Below are 19,183 nucleotides of genomic sequence, written 5' to 3' on the forward strand. Positions count from 1 at the left end.
ACATAAGGATTTTTAATCCAAGATGTTTTCTTTAAAATAAGCATTACCCAGGGTTTTGATATATTCTCTTAAGTAAACAAAAAACAACCAAACTCCATAATCAATCCTGCCAACAAATTTCACTATGAAAGTTTGATGGGTATGTTGGAAGTTCTCCAAACTGTCAGCATCTGCTTTTCTAGGGCCCATCTCATCTGATCATTTATTTGACAGAGAAACAGCTCCTGCTTCTGCAGTTTTCCTTAAATTGCTGAGATTTTTTTCCTTCCAATTAAATCACCCAGTGACAGCAGCGATTCTATTAGGCTACTTTCTTAACTCGGTCAGGAGGCAGAAAGATAACAAGGTAAGGCTTACAACAATATAAATCATGTTAAGAACCGTCACTCAGTGGCTCTGGATCCAAATCAAAGCTATGAAATACAGGATGACATTGGATGCTGAAATGAAAAATACCAACCGTGTTTCTCTGAGACTCAGACATTTATACTCAGCCACATTTCATATAACAGTCTGCACAGAGGATTAGTAAAACAGAGGCTTCAAAACCTGGAAATCTTCCTACCCACATTAAGCTAATTGAGTTGGAGACATCCAATTCATCATATTTGTAGCCTGATTTATAAGCAACTCACCCTGCCCTGGAGCAGCAAGTGAAATGTTATGAGCTAGCTATTCTTAAAATTTCAAACCTAGCAACTCTGAACCTATCAATATCTTAATGATACTGAGAAAAGAAGAGTTCAATTTAAGTGCACTTCTGATGAAAAAATAAACATCCAGTGCACATTTTACGACTCATATTTCTATGAACAATCTAGCCACATACTGGAATTCCTTTGTGCTGGAAACTTATGGAAAATCCATCATCATTTTAGCAAGTTGATGGGAGTAATTTCAAATCAGTTCTTTGCTAGGCTGAAACTTCCATTTAGCATAGAGAAAACAATTTTAGGACAGTTAAAAGCTGAATTTAGAGAGTCAAGATATTATTACTTTTGGCTTGCAAAGGTGGTAAAAGCTTATGTCACTAATAAACATAAAATATTGCTTTAGGAGAATGCAAAAAAATACTGAGAAGGGGATCAGGCAGAAAGGTTCTGCCTTTAGAGCATTCTCTTGAACAAAATACAGGCTCAAATATTTCACCTTGAACCTACTGATTTCTACTCCTAAAGGATGCTGTGGAACTGGGTATATCTCATAGGCACAATGGATTGGGGGGTCCTCCTGTTTTTTTTTTCCTGACATTTACAAAAGATTTCTTCTTGGGAAGGATAAGCATTCCTTAATCATGCAAGAACTGTGAGGCAGAGAAATGAGAATCATAAATTTTCAGCAATGAACAGAAACTTGAAATTTAGTCCATATAAAAGTTCTTAACCTCAAGCTTGTACTCCTAAGGGAGTTAAAAAATGGGCTTCATGTGATCCGTAGCATCTTGAAATTTTATGTGAAAGTTTTGTGGGTATATATTGCTGTTTTTTTTTTTCTGGGGAAAAGGCTCATAGTTTTCATCAATTTTTCAAAGGGCACTTCAAAAATACTAAGGAATTCATACCTAAATCATCTATCTCCCTGATAATTTTCTAGCTTCTGATTGAATGCCTTCAGTAGCAGGAATCCTACCACCTTATAAGGCAGTCCATTCTGTCTTTGACAGTTCCCTTAAATGTTTTTCAAAACTTACATAGATCATGTTGGTTTCCACATTGTTTACACTAGAGGTATAGAAAATTGTCTAAAATAATTTCCTGTTTCAAACAATTTGTGGACAAGAGTCACATGTCCCTGTGAGCTATCTTTTCTCTACAGACAACATCACTCCTATCTTTGATATTCTCATTTGAGATGGTTTTAACCCCCTTAACAGTCCATGTGACAGTCTCTAAAAGAACCAGAACATGCTGCCATCCTCCCTGAAATATACCTCCCTCTCTATCCTTCTGCTACACTCAGGAGTAGTGCAGAATTGCTACAAATCTCCAGGCTTCGAGGAGTTGGATAGGACGGGGCCTCTGTGTGATTTTAATATACACAAAATTCTAAGAACCACTGATTTTTTTTGAGGGGGGGATGAGTGTTAAGGATACCTGGGATGATTGAACTCAGGGGCACTCAAACCACTGAGTCATATCCCCAGACCTATTCTTTGTATTTTATTTAGAGACAGGATCTCACTAAGTTCTTTAGCACCTTGCCATTGCTGAGACTAGCTTTGAACTTGTGATCCTCCTGCCTGAAGTACCCTGAACCACTGGGGTTATAGATGTGCGCCACTGCATCCAGCAAGAACCACTGATTTGAGTAACTAAATCAGTAGTGATGGTTGCCAAAACAGTTAATACTATAAAGGATTCAAGTTTAGGTTTAGCCATTCCTGACCAAAAGTGCTGCTTTATTATTTTTTTCAAAATGTAGTATCTTTGTATTTTATACAATAGAATCAGTGAATGATTAGCAGTAGGAAAAATAATTTCAATGTATTGAATTTGAATTTAATTATTTTTTATTTAATTTTATTTTTGTGGTGCTAGTGATTAAACCTAGGACCTCATGCATGCTATATAAGTGCTCTACCACTATGCAATTCATAATAGGCAAGCTATGGAACCAGCCCGGATGGTGGTCAACAGACAAATTGATAAAGAAAATGTTGTATGTATACATAATGGAGTTTTATCCAGCCTTAAAGAAGAATGAAATTGTGTTATTTGCTGGTAAATGGATGAAACTGGAGAAAAAAAAAATGCTGGATGAAATAAATTAGACTTAGAAAGTTTTCTCTCCTATGTGGCAGCTAGAAGATGGAAGGAAGAGAATAACAGAAAGAGAGAGAGAGAGAGAGAGAGAGAGAGAGAGAGAGAGAGAGAGAGAGAGAGAGAGAGAGAAATTTTTAAAAGGACTCATGACAATAAAAGGGAAACCAATGTGCTTTTGAGAAGTCTTGTAACTTCTCCTTTCCCTCATTTGCAATATGGGGAAGTTAAACCATATCAGTGGCTTGCTAACTTCGTTGACCTTCATCACAGAGAAAAATACATTTGACATTATGAGCCATTTCTATCCTATCCTTTAATTCTATTCCACAATCACCAACTAAGTTTATTTCAAGCCGATTCCTACCAGTGGATCAGCTGCAGCTTGAAAACCCTGGAATGGATCATTTTTATTGTTCTCTTCTATATTAAAAGTATATGATTCTCTCCAGGTAAGTGGCACACGCCTGTAATCCCAGTGGCTGAGGTGGGTGAGGCAGGAGGATCTCGAGTTCAAAGCCAGCTACAGCAATGGGGAAGTGCTTAGCAAATCAGTGAGACCCTGTCTCTAAATAAAATACAAACTAGGGTTAGGGATGTGGCTCAGTGGTTAAGTGCCCCTGAGTTCAATCCCTGGTACCCAAAAAGAAAAAAAAAAAAGCATATAAATTCTCATTTTCTGGTGAATAATGTGTTTAAGAGTGAGAACTCAGATTTCAGACGAGCTGGACTCAGACCTCATATATTTCAAGTATTAGTTATGTGAACTTAGAAAAGCTTTTCAAACTGTGTGCTCATTTTTCTGTTTCCTAAAAAAATAAAACAAACCAACAAAAAACCTATTTCATAGGGTTGTTGAGTAGAAAAACCCAAAACATGCAAAACATTTAAAAAAGCATCTAGAGTATATTAGGAAAACAATAAATGCTTATTATTATTATTATTTCTCCTAAAGAACCTCTAGAACAAAAGCTAGATGAGCAGATGTCATTTCAAAGGGAAAAAAAGCCTCATAAAATTAAATTTTAGCCACGAACAGCTGTTTCATACCACCAACCTACAGTAAGCTAATGGTTTTGTTGAATGAATATAAATGAACAAAAACAACAAAACTGTTGATGAAAACCAAAATCTCCTTGTCAAAGAGAACCTCAGATTAATAAGCACCTGATTTCAATAATAACATAAATATGTCATATAAAATGGTGCTAGGTGGCCTGTTAGAGTTTATAAAAATGGGATTTGATCTATATCCAAAATAAATGGAGTATTTTTACAAATACATTATAGACATAAAACAAAAACTGGTTCCCTCTTCATGACTTAATAGTGACACTCCCTAAACTTTAGGCAAATGTATGAATCCAATGTTTGTTAGAGATCTCTATTTTCTGACCCCAAACTTACTAGAAATCAACTTGTTACCATGAAATTATGTTCTTAAAATTTTAAAGTAATATTTTTAAAATGAACATACCAGGGATTATAAATATTGCTTTCATCCAAGTGGCTTAGAAATAATCCATTCCCTCCTCCCCGCTTGCTTTCATATCTTCCACAATTAGTCACAAAGGAAAAATCCATTTCTTTAGGCCTCAGTAATTTCTTGTTTGGACCACAAAAACCCAGGTTGATGTCCCCAACTCACTTGCCACTGTTCATTTGAACTAGCCAAAATCATCTTCACTTTCACAAGAGAGACAACCATTTGGATAACACACTCTTGCTTATCTGACTTGGCAATATTCTGGAGTGTAAAGTCATTATTTCAAGGCCAACAACGATAATGATGTAACAATGAGCCAACATTTTTTGAAAGTTTTAACAGTTTATTTCCTAAATTTATATTTGCTTTTGCATAAACCTATTTTTTAAACGTAAAATAATTACCATTTACTGAGCAACTGCTATGCACAAAATACTATTCTAAAGGTTTTCTAGGAATAATCAAATGAATCCTATTGCAATCCAATAAATTCCATACTGTTATTTCTAAAAAAGGAGAAGTTAATCAAAGTGATAAATAATAGAAAGTAACAGAGCCACCACGAAAACACAGTGAATGGGTAATTATAAAGCCCATCCACTTTCCACTACTATACATGCTATTACTTTTCTGTATTTACTGGGAAAGAATCAAAATGTTCTCCAATCCAACCAATGTTGACACTTATTTATTAACTTACTGTGTAAAGTTTAGGATAATTTCTCTGAACCTTTATGAAGGAGAAAGAATTAAAAACATGCCCACACCTGTAATCCCAGCAGTTCCAGAGACTGAGGCAGGAGGATCACGAGTTCAAAGCCAGCTTCAGTAAAAGCAAGGTGCTAAGCAACTCAGTGAGACTCTGTCTCTAAATAAAATACAAAATAGAGCTGGGGATGTGACTCAATGGTTGAGTACTCCTGAGTTCAATCACCAGTATCCCCCCAAAAGAGAACAAAACAAATAAGCAAAAACCATGCACACCAAAAAACTATAGTGGGCAGGGATGTAGAGAGGTACTCACCTATAATTTTAGGGCACCAATAACAATAGCATCATTAATAGTAACAATAAGTGCCTTTTATTGATAGGCAGCCTCTGTGAACTTCAGTTCTTTGTTTCTAATCATAACAGAGGCCTTGGTCACAGTGAGATCTGTCTGTAATTCAGTTAACCCTTCAGAAACATCTGCATCTATAAATAATTATTAAGGATGTTTATTCAGGACTGTTATAAACACTGCATATTTTTAAAAGTTATACCTTTATTAATATTTCTTATAAATATTATTTATTAATATTTCTTAGAAAAAATTATTGTTGTGATTATTATTATATGCATGAGAGAAGCCGAAGATTTGAATGTTATTCAACAAATCTCATCTTTCAAAAGTCATGGGGGGAACCCATTAGTCCTTGGTGGGCTTAGTTCCATAAAGAATCTTGAACTGTGGAAGGTTATGATAGGTCTTATGATTATTGTTTTTTTTCTTCTTCTTTTTCCAATGCCTGGCCTAAATAGCCTGAATTAATTGGGTTATGTTGTTGGCACTCTTTCCAATTAAAGATAATTAAAGCAAGAAATGTTTCATTTGCAAAGAATTCTAATCAGGAATTCTTGGGCCTCAATACAGTATGTCTCTCAAAGTTATATTTCACTCAACCATTTCTTCTCACCAAAAACAGGGGTGGAGCAAAATGCATTATTCATGAGTATGCAAATCTTTGCCAAACTCTTCCTATGTCTTTATTCACTAAGAGCTTCTGAATTTAACCACACAAATCGCAGTATCTTTCCAAAGAGCAAATCCTTGCAGAATCATCAGCTCAGCAACTTCCACCATCTAGTGGCAAAAGATAGAAGTAGAAACATTCTGTATTTTTAAAGATTACTCGTATTCTAAAACAAGAATTTATAATTCTAGTTAGTAATATTAGAAAAACTCTCCATCTAGAAAGAAAAAAATAAATAAATAAATGCTTTTTTTCTTCACCTGATCAGGACTGCAGGACAATTGTAGTCACATGTAGCTCTAAGATTTTTCTTTTCTTCTGTTAAAGATCATCTATCAGGTAATAAGCAATTTAAAAAAAATCTACTGTTTGGCCAACATGATCTTTGGGATTGCAGAAGAGCTACATATTCTTGTATAAGACATGATACCCTTATATCATCAGTACAAAAACTGTTAAAAAAATAAAAATAAACACAGGCACCTTAATACTAAAAGCTAAACACTATGCCAAGTTTCTCACTGTTTTCTGATCTCATCTCCCCAGTAGTCTCTCTTTGTCTACAAAGCCTTTATGTGGTAGGAGTGGACCCTGTTCCAGCTCTCAGTATTTCCTCCCCTTTCTTGAGCAATCCCATCCATATTTGTGACTTCTTCTACACTGAAGACCCCCAAGCTTTCATTTTTAGGTCAGATACGTCTCAATCCTCAGATCTTCAAATCAAATTGTTGTACATTTCACCTGAGCATAATATGATACCTTGAACTCAATTATTCAAACCTAAACTGAGAATCTCCCCAACACTTTTCACTCTAAAATATACTCTTCTGCAGGCCTTCTTGATTTCCTTGCATGATACTTTTCCTACCCAATTGGTCAAATAAAGACTTTGTCACTTAACATCATTTCTCTTTCTCCTTTACCTTCTATGCTTAGTAAGTCTCAGAGTCATAATGATACCTTTTTCTGAATAAGCTTTCTAATCTACCCTTCCCTTCACCCCCAAATACCTCTGCTTTGTCTTAGGGCTTGTCCATTTCTTGGATTTCATGTGATGTTCTTGATTGTGAGTGATATCAACCCTTCTAGTTTTTCTTCCACTCTGCCACATAACATGAATGGTTGTCTAATTTGCAAATTGGGCTATGTCATTCTCTATTTTAAATTTTGTCATTATCCCTCATTACTTATAAAATAAAACCCAATCTCTTCCTTAGATCCTTCATCAGCTGTTCCCACCCATCTCTCTTGCATTATGACACACTTTGGGATCACCCCACACCCATTACCTTAATCCTTAATTTTTATCCCTCCACCCTACTTAACTACATTCAATTTCCAGAACTCTCTCTTATCATTACACAGCTGCTAAAGTCTAGGGCAAACTTAATCTTTCTCTCTTAACCCCTACTGCCTTCAAGTTAAAAAAAAAAAAAGAAATAAAACTATAATTTTTTTTCTCTAACAATATGTAGCCCTAGAGAAAATTAAATAAATTTTTCTCAGTCTTGGGACAATCTACCTCTTCTTTGATGTTTTCTTTTATTTTCCTTCCCCACTACTCCCTGCCCTTCTTAAGATAGGGCTATCTAACTACTTTGCCCAGGCTGGCCTCAAACTCACAATTCTCCTACCTCAGCCACTGAAGCAGCTAGGATTACAGGCATGCACCACTGTGTTCAGCTTGCTGCTTTCTTTATTGCACATAAATGGGACATATTATATACATATTATCTCCAAACTTGTGAAACAAATCATAGGATGTGAGCAATCTCAAGACATGTTTCTTTTTGTTATCCCCTCCAGGGATAACAGAACGCAGCAAACACTAAAAGGTCAAAAAGTTTTATTGAACAAATAAATAAATAGGTGAATGCACATATGAGATTTTGTTGATATTTAACTGTCTCAGAAATGCTAGATGATTATCCCAAGGTTCTAGAGACAGAGAGTATCATGTCAGAATTCAAACACATATTTGGCACCAAAGCTCATGCTTTTTTATTTTTTTTTTAACCATCATCACACTACATTCTGCCTGGAAATAATAAAAACCAAAGAAAAAGGTGAAAACTCAAGACATTTATGCCTAATGAAAGGAGATCAATAGAAATTTTTTTCAAAATGGTTTCAAAGCTTCCAGTTTAAAATATTGAAATAACATAAATATATACTTCTAACAAGAAAACATGAATACCTATAATGAGATCTTCCATTTCTGTGCATTTCTTATGTGTGAAGATCTGAGCTAAGAGTTTGTGTAAATTTTTTCACTTAAATTTCACAAAAGCATAGGAGTAGATGAGGTTATTTTACAAATGAAGAAACTGAGGATTATAGAAGTTACAATTTTAACAAGCTCATATTAATGACAAGTAGAAGAACTGCATATTACTATATTAAAGGCACTGAGAAATCCTTAATTAATGGATTAACTCCCCTAATGTGTTTAAACATCCATCCTCTTATTTTCTTTATAATGCAGACAAAAATCCCACCAAGCCTACTTTTTTTTATGACATAATGGTAGGATGTATTTTGACATATTATACATACATGCAGAGCAACACTTCCAATTTTGATCCCATTCTTGTCCACGAATCCTACTTTAAGAAATGCTAGTCTAGTTTCATGACAGATACCAATGAGGGAATAAGAAGGAAAACGAAACAAAGTAAGATGTAGCCCAGTTCATGGGAATGTATACATTTATAAGAGTAAAACAAATGTCCTGTGAAGAGGAAAGCAGATGATCTAGTTCAACAAAAAGTAGTTATAACAAGATGGGCGAAGTGGCGCATGCCTGTAATCCCAGTGGCTCGGGAGGCTCAGACAGGAGGATTGCAAGTTCAAAGTCACCCCCAAGGGGTGAGGCATTAAGCAACTCAGTGAGACTTTGTCTCTAAATGAAATACAAAATAGGGATGAGGATGTGGCTCAGTGGTTAAGTGCCCCTGAGTTCAATCCCTAGTACCCCCTGCCCCCCAAAAGTACTTAGGACATTAGAATAAGAAAATATTTTAAAATACTAAGTAAGAGTTACAAAGTCCATGTGCCATAGGATATCTTAAGCAAGTGGACTTGTGCAAGAGTTAATAGAAAAGGCTCTGTGCAGGATCTACCACTCTCTTAGCTAATGCATATTCTCCTATGGTGAAACCCTGGGAACTCCAGCAAAAAAAAAAAAAAAATATAGTAAAAGTATACTTTGTTATCATTCTGCCTACAAGTTCTCTATATTGTCATCCTCAAGCACACTTGAGACTCCCCCCGCCCCTCAAATACTCTGTATAAGGTATACTTCCAGGTGCCTGGAGTCCCACAGTATTTAAGCTGGAAGAATCTGAATTCCTATTGCAAAGTAAGATCAAGTAACAAATAATTTTAATACAAATTCCCTAAGAGAGTAATATAGATATTTAAATCCATTTTTTTACTCTTTTTTGTCTCCTCATCACCTAGTGCTCATACCAGGCACTCAGTATTTACTGAACACATTTAAACTGGAAAAGAAGAGAAAAGAAAAGAAAAAGATTCTCATGCTTTATTATAGGCCAGTTTCTTTTGTGGAAGATTCCAGGTAGCATCTGAAGTGAAAGCATCCCCATCTTGTGGCAAGGAAAACAAATTCCCTTGTATTCACTCCTAAATTGCATTTCTCCTTCTGACTCCATACTTCACACTGGCCCAGGGGCTCTAATGAAAGCAGGCTAAGCAAGCGCATTTATCACACAAGCATCCAGAGCGCACCATGGACAGATAAATCTTAGAACTGAGGCCTCAAATGATATTCAATGATGGAAGAAAGGATAACAAACCTGCAACAAGGAGATTACTGAGCTAATGATTCAGAACCTACTCAATGCAACATTTAAACTCTTATCCAGTAATCCCACACTCAGTTTAGGAATGCCACGTGTAAATTCCTAATTAGCAATAGACAGCCCCATTTTCTTCTCAGCAGGATTCTAGGGCCATTACCTGATTGTGTGATTTGCCACCTCTTCTGTCTTTTAGTGCTTACCTAAGAACACTAGGCAGATCAAAGGAGGCAAAGAGGTTCAAAATATGACAGGTCTAATTGAGAATATGTACCTTCTTCGCATTCCCCTGATTCTAAGAGGCTTTCTTTGTGGAAAAATAACACATCAGGTTTTAATCATGGCAAGTTTTCCAAACACTTGAATTGTGATAATATGATAACATCTTAACAAGCTGATTAGAAAATCTGTTCTATAGTTATAAAAATGCATATGCTTGAACCTGACAGTGCAGTGCTAGCTAGAGCTTGCTCATACCAGCTGGTAAGAACCTCATGTTCCTGTCTTTCCAAATATAGAAATAGTAGCTTTAAGTTGTAACTTAAATCAGACATAATGGGAGAATTTATATCACAGAATTTGGTATACCAAACAAAACAGGGTTCAATTCTTTATCTGGAAAAAAAATTGTATACATTTATTCCCATCACCATTAAGGATAAAGGAAAGGTACACAAAGCATCTTCACTAACACAATGTAAAAGCATATCTTGTTTAATATAAATAATACCACACAGAAAGTTGTGAGGAAAAAGTCCTCAACCCCAAATAGGAATTTCAAAGCCTAAATGCAGAAGGCCTGGATGAATTCACCTTTCTTTCCTCTTCAAATTACCTGGGGGCCATGGCACTGAAGTGGTATTTCCAAAAATCAACCTCGGTGTTTCATATCAGGAGTTTATTATTCATAGGTGGTTACTTTTTAAAATGGACATAAGATTCTCCAATAAAAAATACTACTATAGTAAACTCATAAAACCAATAAAACTTTCAAAAAGAAGGGAGTAGAAATAAGTTAGAAGGGAAATAAATATAACAGAAACCCCAAGCTAAGAAAAAATACTGAAGTTTAAGACATCAAATTCTGAGATTCCTGAAAGGCAAGGAATAAAAAAAGAAAGAAAGAAAGAAAAGAAAGAAAGAAAAATTCTTTAATAAAACTGAGATCTGATCTTCATAAAAAGCAAATTTTCTCCCCAACACTAAAATACATTTTTAAAATGAGATATTGTTTGTCATAAGGAATGACATAATCATCCAAACTTGCTGGACGTTCAGATAACTATTGATCATGTGTATGTTTTTATTTTATGGTAACCAGGTTAGCTTTAGATGAGTCTTGATTATTCTACTAGGTCTAAAGTCCTTTAGGAACTGTGCTCTAGAGCTGATTAAGGAGGAAACGTTGAAAAGGAGAAAGAAGTTGAAAAGAAGGAAAGGAAGGGAGGCTTGAGGGAGATTCTTATAAGGAGTCTCTGAACCAATTAGAAAAAATAAAACTGAAAGACAAGTGCTCTCAATCCAATCTTTCAGCTCTGTCCTTCTTCAACTTACAGGGGTCAGCACACAGAACAGAGGTCAGCATTTGTTTGTAAAGATTAAAGGATCCTTAAAGAAGGGAAGTTTGATCTGAACACAGAGCAGAATTATGGATTCGTAGATTCAGACAGAAGCATGGAGATGGTTTTGTTCACCCTTCTGGTAAAGTCTTTCCACAAATACACTGGTCATCATCCAGGCCCAGAAGATTTCCAGGAACAAAAAGAAGTCTATGTGAAATAGTCCACACCTGCTTTGGTAGCTCTGTCAGGAGCTGTGCTTTTGTAATGATCCCAAATATACATTCCTGTGAGTTTTGCACAGTGAATCTGCTTCTGCCCTCTATATGATATCAATGTTATGTTTTCCACATGAGAGCTCTCTTGAGGTAGAAAGGTAACTCCCCTGACCCTCAACCCTTAATCTTTTAAGTCCTCCAATTAAACATACTTAGTCTTTCAATGATTTTCAGAAAAATCCTAGAAAGATGCATAATGAATCCTAGAAGCACAATATTTATATATTTTTATACATTATCAAAGGAACATATGAAATGAAAATTTATATATTATTTAATAAAATTTGACAATTGGTCCAATATTTTAATTTATTGGTGATAATTGCAGCTTGTTTATTTGAAAAGATGTTTAGGATCTCAGAGCAATTAAAATGTACCAAAGCCTAGAATTACACTAAACACACTTCAACCTTTCTTTGATATCTTTGATATCTTTGATAACAAGGACCCAGAAAGCATTAGAGCCACTTTTGTGACTCTATTTTTTTTATTGTTGCAGAGCTACGTGAAAGTGCTGATAAAAATGAATGTTCTGGCTAGTAAAGAAAATTTTTAACTAAGGGGTTAATTGACAGGTTGTTTTTTTTTTTTTCCTCCCACATCATTTCAAGTCTCTTAAATTACAGCATTAATTCTATTTTTCTTTCTAAATTTTAATTTGCATTTATAAGCTTTTTATCTAAAGCACAAAATCCAGTACCCTGTAAAGAAAAAGACAGCTAAGGAACACAAAATTCTAATTCTAATGTCCTCTTCTTATCAAATACCATTCATCAAGATATTGTTTATAATTAAATAAAAAGGTAGACAGTGTTGGGAAAAGTATGACACCAAATAGAAAGAAATCTGGTAAACAATTTCCTTTGGTAAAAAATAGAGGTGTTGATGAGCCAATTCACATATCTTCGTTTTTAGTTTGAAGAGTAAGGTAATCACTAGGTGTGATCATGACATATTTACTTTCTTTGTTTTGCCTGAGATCAGGAATGCTGATGAGGTAAAGTATTTGAGATAAATCATGGTGTATTCTTGTTTTATTTTTTAAAATATGTAGATGATTTATTTTTCCTCTCAATTTGTCACCCTTGGCTCTTTCCTTAGCCCACTCTCAGCAACTGAGTATTTTGCAGACATTCAAAAAACTGTAATAAAAATATGTCCCAGAAATATCAGGTTAGCTTCTAAATCTCAGAAAGACCCTTCAGTAATCAGTGATCACTACTATGTTTTAAAAGACCCTCATTTTATGAGGCCAGCAAACATCTTCCTTAACAATAAACACTGACCACCAAAACCAGCTATAAAATAATCTGAAGAGCAACATAACTTACCTTCAGGGGAGAAATGTGCGACTGTAAAACGTATCCATGGACATTTTCTATTTGGGACAGGTTCTTTTCTGATACATGCACAAGTTCTGGACCTCTTACTTCATGAGTTAGCCGAGGCAAGGAATGATCATGTGGAGCATCCTCATCTTGATATCGATACTTCTAGGAGAAAAAAAAAAAAAAGGAAGAAAGAAAACAATTTATAAGTGTTTACAAAGAATTCAGTCTGGACTTCAAATTCTTGATTTTACCAAGAACATTTTACTGCAGACTCTTAATGGTCATCATAAACCAGCTCAAGTGTAAACAAAGCTGAATTAACCATCAACATAAATAAACGTGATGATTTATTTTTGCCTGACAATATACTCCATTTGTGAGCTACAGATATGTGACAACAAATGACGAACGACGAGAAAATACACATCAGTAGGGGAGGGGGATCCTTCCCAATGACCAGAGTAGCTAATCATGTGCTAAAAATCCTAGATGATGTATGGAGAAGAAAAAGTACCAAGGCAGGCAATGGAATCCTGATATATCTCATTCAGAAAGTTTAATATTGTATTGGAATTTGTGAAAGATTCAAGTTCCCTTGGAAATGAGGAAAAAGGTTTGCCCCCCACTTTATTTGTATTAGCTTGAAAGGGAAGACAAACTAAACTATCCTTCCATTACTTCATCCTCTATGAAGTAGTATTGATTGGGGTTAGGTAGATTCTAGGACAAATGATCACAACTTCTAGGAATGAAACTAGCTTTGAAAGTGCTTAAAAATTATAAGCAAACGTCCTGCTCCTAATGATTACTGAGAGAGAGAGAATCTTTCCTTCTCTCTTGTTCCCTTTAACATTTTTATTTTTGTTTTTGTGGTACCAGGGAATTGAACCCAGGAGTGCTTAACCACTGAGCCACATCCCCAGCCTTTTTTCCCCTCACTTGAGACAGGGTCTCACTGTCTTGCTAAGTTCCTTAGGGTCTTGCTAAGTTGCTGAAGCTGGCTTTGAACTCTCCATCCTTTTGCCTCAGCCTCTCAAGCCACTGGGATTACAGTCAGGTACCACCATACCTGGCTCCCTTTACCTCTTTTCTGAACTGTCTTCCTTTGACATGCCTATAACAGTAAAAGTGTTCTCAAAAAAAAAAAAAAAAAGAAAGAAAGAAAAAAGACCATAATTTGAGTCTTCCAAGTAGATTTGCTTCTCCAAGTCATCTACCTGCCTTTCCTGCTTCTTTCCCCTATCCCCTTGGACCTGTGACTTTAGAGTCCCATTGTTTCAAGGTTACTGACCTACCTGGGAAAGAATAAAGCAATGTTCTACATCTGACCCCCGTTCTTGTTAATAATGTGTTCGTTTGCTTTGCCTTGCATGACACAGGGGTATTAGGAACAGGGATCCAAGCATCGTAATGCCATCAGGCTTAACCACACTGTCTAGTCTCTTTTCTCAGTGCTCCATCATGGTTATCATCCGCAGTTATTTATCACATGAGGTTATCAAAAACAACACATCTTCTTACAAAAATCAAGCATGTTTTTATTATTTATTTCTGAGATGAAAAACATGCTTCTTGGACATTAGCTCTCAGTGTGACTCATAATCTGACTTTAATGATAACAAACTCAGGGTTTGTATTCTGTCCCCTTTTAATCAGAAACTGGTCATCAGTATTTTTGTTTTCCATGGAACCTTCATGTGATAGCCTTAGTTCCAAAACACAAAGTACAACTTAACCTGTCATGTTCTTTGCAGTTTGCAAAGGACACTCACATACTTCTTCCATTGCAACCATGCTTAGTTATGTTGTTCCCTTTCACCTACAACAAAACTGACAGAGAAATTAAGGGACTTTTCCAAGTTCACCTAGCTAGACATCAGAGCTGGGACCCTATCTGAATGGATAACCTGAATTTTCTTTCTACTATCACTAGTCCCTTGTCTACCTCCAAAAGGAGATGAAGCCCAAGTCTGATAACTGAATTGGCAGCTTGGTACAAAAAAGGTCACTGAGATATTCCAATAAAATGAGGAACATTTTTTGAACTGAAATATCCTTTTTTTTAATCCTATAAACAATTTGGGAAGGTAATCGGATATTTTAATTTTAAATTCAGTAACAAGGATCAATGCTTTACATTTATTATTGATCAGCTAGACTTTCACTGGGAGTGAAAATAATATGCTACAGATACCCATTTTAGTTTCTCTCACTTACAGCATGTCTACCTCTACATCTGCCCCCTTTTTCAATTTTCCCTCATGGAGGCACTACTATCCATGCAGTCACCTGAGCCAGAAAAGCAGGCGTCAATTTGATTCTCTCTTTTCTTTCACACCATACCAAGGATCAATTTAACAAGTAACTAAGTCTGCATAATTTATATCGTAAATAATTCTTTTTTAAAAGAGAGAGAGAGAGAGAGAAAGAAAGAGAGAGAGAGAGAGAGAAAGAGAGAGAGAGAGAGAGAGAGAGAGAGAGAGAGAGAGAGAGAGAGAATTTTTTAATATTTATTTTTTAGTTTTCGGCAGATACAACATCTTTGTTTGTATGTGGTGCTGAGGATCGAACCTGGGCCGCAAGCATGCCAGGTGAGTGCACTACCACTAGAGCCACATCCCCAGCCCAATCCTAAATAATTCTTGAGTCTCTTCCCTCTTTACCTACTACGAACCCCACTACCACCCACCACCAACACCTGCACATTTAGGCTCATATCAGCTCCCAGGTGGGCCAGCACCAGCCTCTTGACTATCTAGACTGCCTTTGGGACTGCCCTTTGCCATCCATTCTCTATATTGTAACAGGTGACTTTCTGAATAGTTTTAAGAAATTGAAAAATGCTTCCTAAAACACTGCATTGGCTCCCACCACCTATGCAACAGGGCTCAAGCTTCTTTGCTCTTCCTTAACTGTCCCCAGTATTGCTACATGAGCAGAACACTGTCACTTCTGAATTCTTTATATTACTACTCTCACCTAATTTATTGTGGAATAAATATAAACATCATAACTTCCAGTTTCTTAAAATGTCTTTTAAAATCTGTGGCAAAACACAGATACCATAAATTTTTACCATCTTAACCATTCTTAAGTGTTTGGTTCTGTGGTCTTAATTATATTAGCCATTTTGTGCATCAGATATCTAAAACTTCATCTGTGAGTGGTCTCATAGCACTCTTTGTTCCCCCCAATCACAATATATATGCTATACATTTGTACATTTTTATTGTTGCAGTTTTTGTTTTCCAATGAACTCTAAGATTTTCTGTGATCTCAAACCACACTGATGGTGTTCATTCTCAGTTCTTAGTCAAATACCCATCATAGATGCTCAATAAATGTTGAATAAAGTTATAAATGGATGAAATGGGTGTTAGTTACATAAGGCACAAAACTAGTTTGTTATTAAATGCCTCTTCTTTCATTATAAGCTGTTAGGAACCCAGGTTCAAGCAAAAAGAGAACCATATATTTGCCTGACACAAACTTAAAGGACATCATACTCTAAAATATATCTCCCACCTCTTCATTCATTTCAGTAATATATACCGAGAAAAGAACAGAGGACTTCCTCCTTGAAAAGACGATACATTTTCAGTGAGTTGTACATGTGCATAGCTAAGGTTCCATACACATTGATAATGACTACAAGTATAAATTGTGTTCTGTGGGAGAAGAAATGGGCTATCAACAACTTTGAGTGAGATTTTCTAGTTTAAAACAGGATCTCAAATGATATTGAAAGAGATAAAGGATATTCTCAAAAAAAGCATAACATGTGTAGAAAAGATATGTGATAGGAGGGGGTGGTATTTGAAGGAACAGTGAGATCTTGAAATGAATTGTAGCAGATGCTATTGTCTGCTCACCAAAATTCACAGAAATCCTCTTGGGTAAAGGAATTCAAGGCTCATATATGTATACTTCTCAGGAAGATTGTCCTTGGGTGATGGAAATCTCCTCTCTTGCTTGAGTTATGCTAGAACCTCCTCTTCCATGCCTTGTGTTGAGATAAACCCTGTTGTGCAAAACACTGCAAAGTGGATCTGGGACTAGCCTAAAGCTAGACTGCATGTGAACATATACTCCTGAAGAGCTCTGTTGCCTTTTTAACTTCTTAGGCATTTTCCCCCTGGGAACTGTCTCCATAAGTCAGACACCTATCTTAGGTCTCGTTGGATAAAGTTCTGGATATGCATTACAGCATGTTAGGAAAAAGGCCAAAGGCAGACTTCATTCTCTATACACAATAGGGAGCCATCCATGAGACCTTAAACCTAAATGATACTCTGCCAGTGATAGCCAGATATTCCCCCTCCTATTTACTTTGTTTTCTTTCAGTTTTCTGCATAGATGACAAGAGATGAGAAAAACTAATGAGGAAGTACCATCTTTAACTCAAACAGAATCGTCCAAAATAATCATCCTGATATGGTACAGTAGAATTTCTGGGCTAAGATTCAAAACTTGACTTTCTTTGGTTGAACTGAAGTTTTTAATTTGTAATGTTAAAATTAATATTAACAATTATGGTAATGACGATGCTTGTATTAATAGAAATACTAATCCTAATGCTACTTCAATATTAAAAAATGATAATATTTGTCCTAATTAATGTGCCACAGGGCATACTGAATGCTTTTTATATATCATCAAATCTGAGAGACAGACAGGTGTTATTCTGGGGCTCTGATAGTCCCCCTCCCCCCACAAGGCTACCTACCTGCTGAGTCGTTAACCAGGTTTCAAAGATATATTTGTCTGACTCTAGATCTATAGCACTTAGTCTTCTAAGTTGGATAGGACTCAAAGATCTTTGGAAGTTACCTTTATCTTGAAATGAATTGTAGCAGATGCTATTGTCTGCTCACCAAAATTTAGCACTTTTAAGAAGTCTTAAAAATCAACTAACAAGGGAGATCAGAGGTCAGAGGCTGATTCAAGTATCAGTCTAATGTTGAGGGAAACCTACGTCACCTCTCATACTAGGATGTGCTAATGTCAATCTGGGCACCTTTGAAGGTTTCTGCAGTGGCTACAAAGAAGAGATCTTTAAAGGAATTCCTCACATCTGTTTGGTGAGGGACTCTTCAGTGAAAGAACCTTTGTAAACAGATCATTCCTCTTCCAGCAGTACTGGAAGTGATGCATAAGGCAGGTGAAGGGCTTTTATTGTGTCTCCCTGTCTTGGAATATTTTGTCTCTAAATTCTGGAATTCTGTCCTCTTCTGCTTAACCCTCTCCCCAACTTGGGACTCCAACAGGCAAACCTTTTTCAGGCTCTAGATAATCAGATCAATGTTACCTCCTCAGAAGTATTCTCTGGAGGTTAAGATGGAAAATGTGTCCTTCTGGTATGCTTCTACAGTGTTCTGGATAGATTTCTGTCAGGGAATAACAGTTAAATGTTGTAATGACCTGTGCATATGCCTGTCTCTCCCACTAGCTCCTGAATGCCTCAGGGCACATATGGAGCCATATGTATCTCTGAGTCCCCAGGGCCTACATGACAACTGAGGCAAAGTAAGAGACTAATAAATGCAAGTTAATGGAATTAATCTTAATAAGCTGAACAACAAGATCAAAGAGCCCACCAAGAAGAAATTGCATGCAACTGTACTAATATTCTTTCTTTTGTGTGTGTGTGTGGGGGGGAATACTGGGGATTGAACTCAGGGGCACTCATCCACTGAGCCACATCGCCAGCCCTATTTTGGATTTTATTTAGAGACAGGGTCTGACTGAGTTGCTTAGAGCCTCACTTTTCCTGAGGCTGGCTTTGAACTTGCGATCCTCCTGCCTCAGCCTCCTAAGCTGCTGGAATTACAGACATGCGCCAATGTGCCTAACTCATATTCTTTTCCTACCACAAGCTCCCCCATGAATGGACAATTGCTAAAATGTCTAACCACACTATGCACAATACATCTGCTGATGCCTATATTAGTCAGAGTCATCCTAATTTGCCCAGAATTCAAACACAAGATACTATACATCTCTGATCCATCAACAGAGATTCTCTGACACTGTATGGAAGGTGGTTATATGCTGGCACAACACATAATGGATGCAGAAGTGGAAATCTTTCAAGGACTCATAAGGAAAATCTGATCTTAACTCTGTTGCTGTATAAAAAGCACTCCATGTTCCCCTTGCAGCAAGAGTTGGCACTATACTGATGAGTGAGAAGAGAAAGAGAAAGGAAAGAAAATC

General features: G+C 36.3%; 1 protein-coding gene across 15 annotated transcripts in view; it reads right to left on the minus strand.

The window, feature by feature from the left end:
- Dlg2 (discs large MAGUK scaffold protein 2) overlaps positions 1 to 19,183 on the minus strand; it is a 1,969,681-nt gene that overhangs the window by 960,015 nt on the left and 990,483 nt on the right. For 10 of the 15 annotated variants that reach the window (XM_021725176.3, XM_078046781.1, XM_021725174.3 and 7 more), the window contains one exon: positions 12,968 to 13,129. In XM_021725176.3, the coding sequence (XP_021580851.2) occupies positions 12,968 to 13,129 (162 nt within the window). The remainder of the gene's footprint in view (positions 1 to 12,967; positions 13,130 to 19,183) is intronic. The other 5 variants (XM_040285028.2, XM_040285030.2, XM_040285033.2 and 2 more) reach the window with 1 other exon arrangement.

The sequence above is a fragment of the Ictidomys tridecemlineatus genome, chromosome 4, assembly GCF_052094955.1.
Source record: "Ictidomys tridecemlineatus isolate mIctTri1 chromosome 4, mIctTri1.hap1, whole genome shotgun sequence".
Taxonomy (NCBI): Eukaryota; Metazoa; Chordata; class Mammalia; order Rodentia; family Sciuridae; genus Ictidomys; species Ictidomys tridecemlineatus.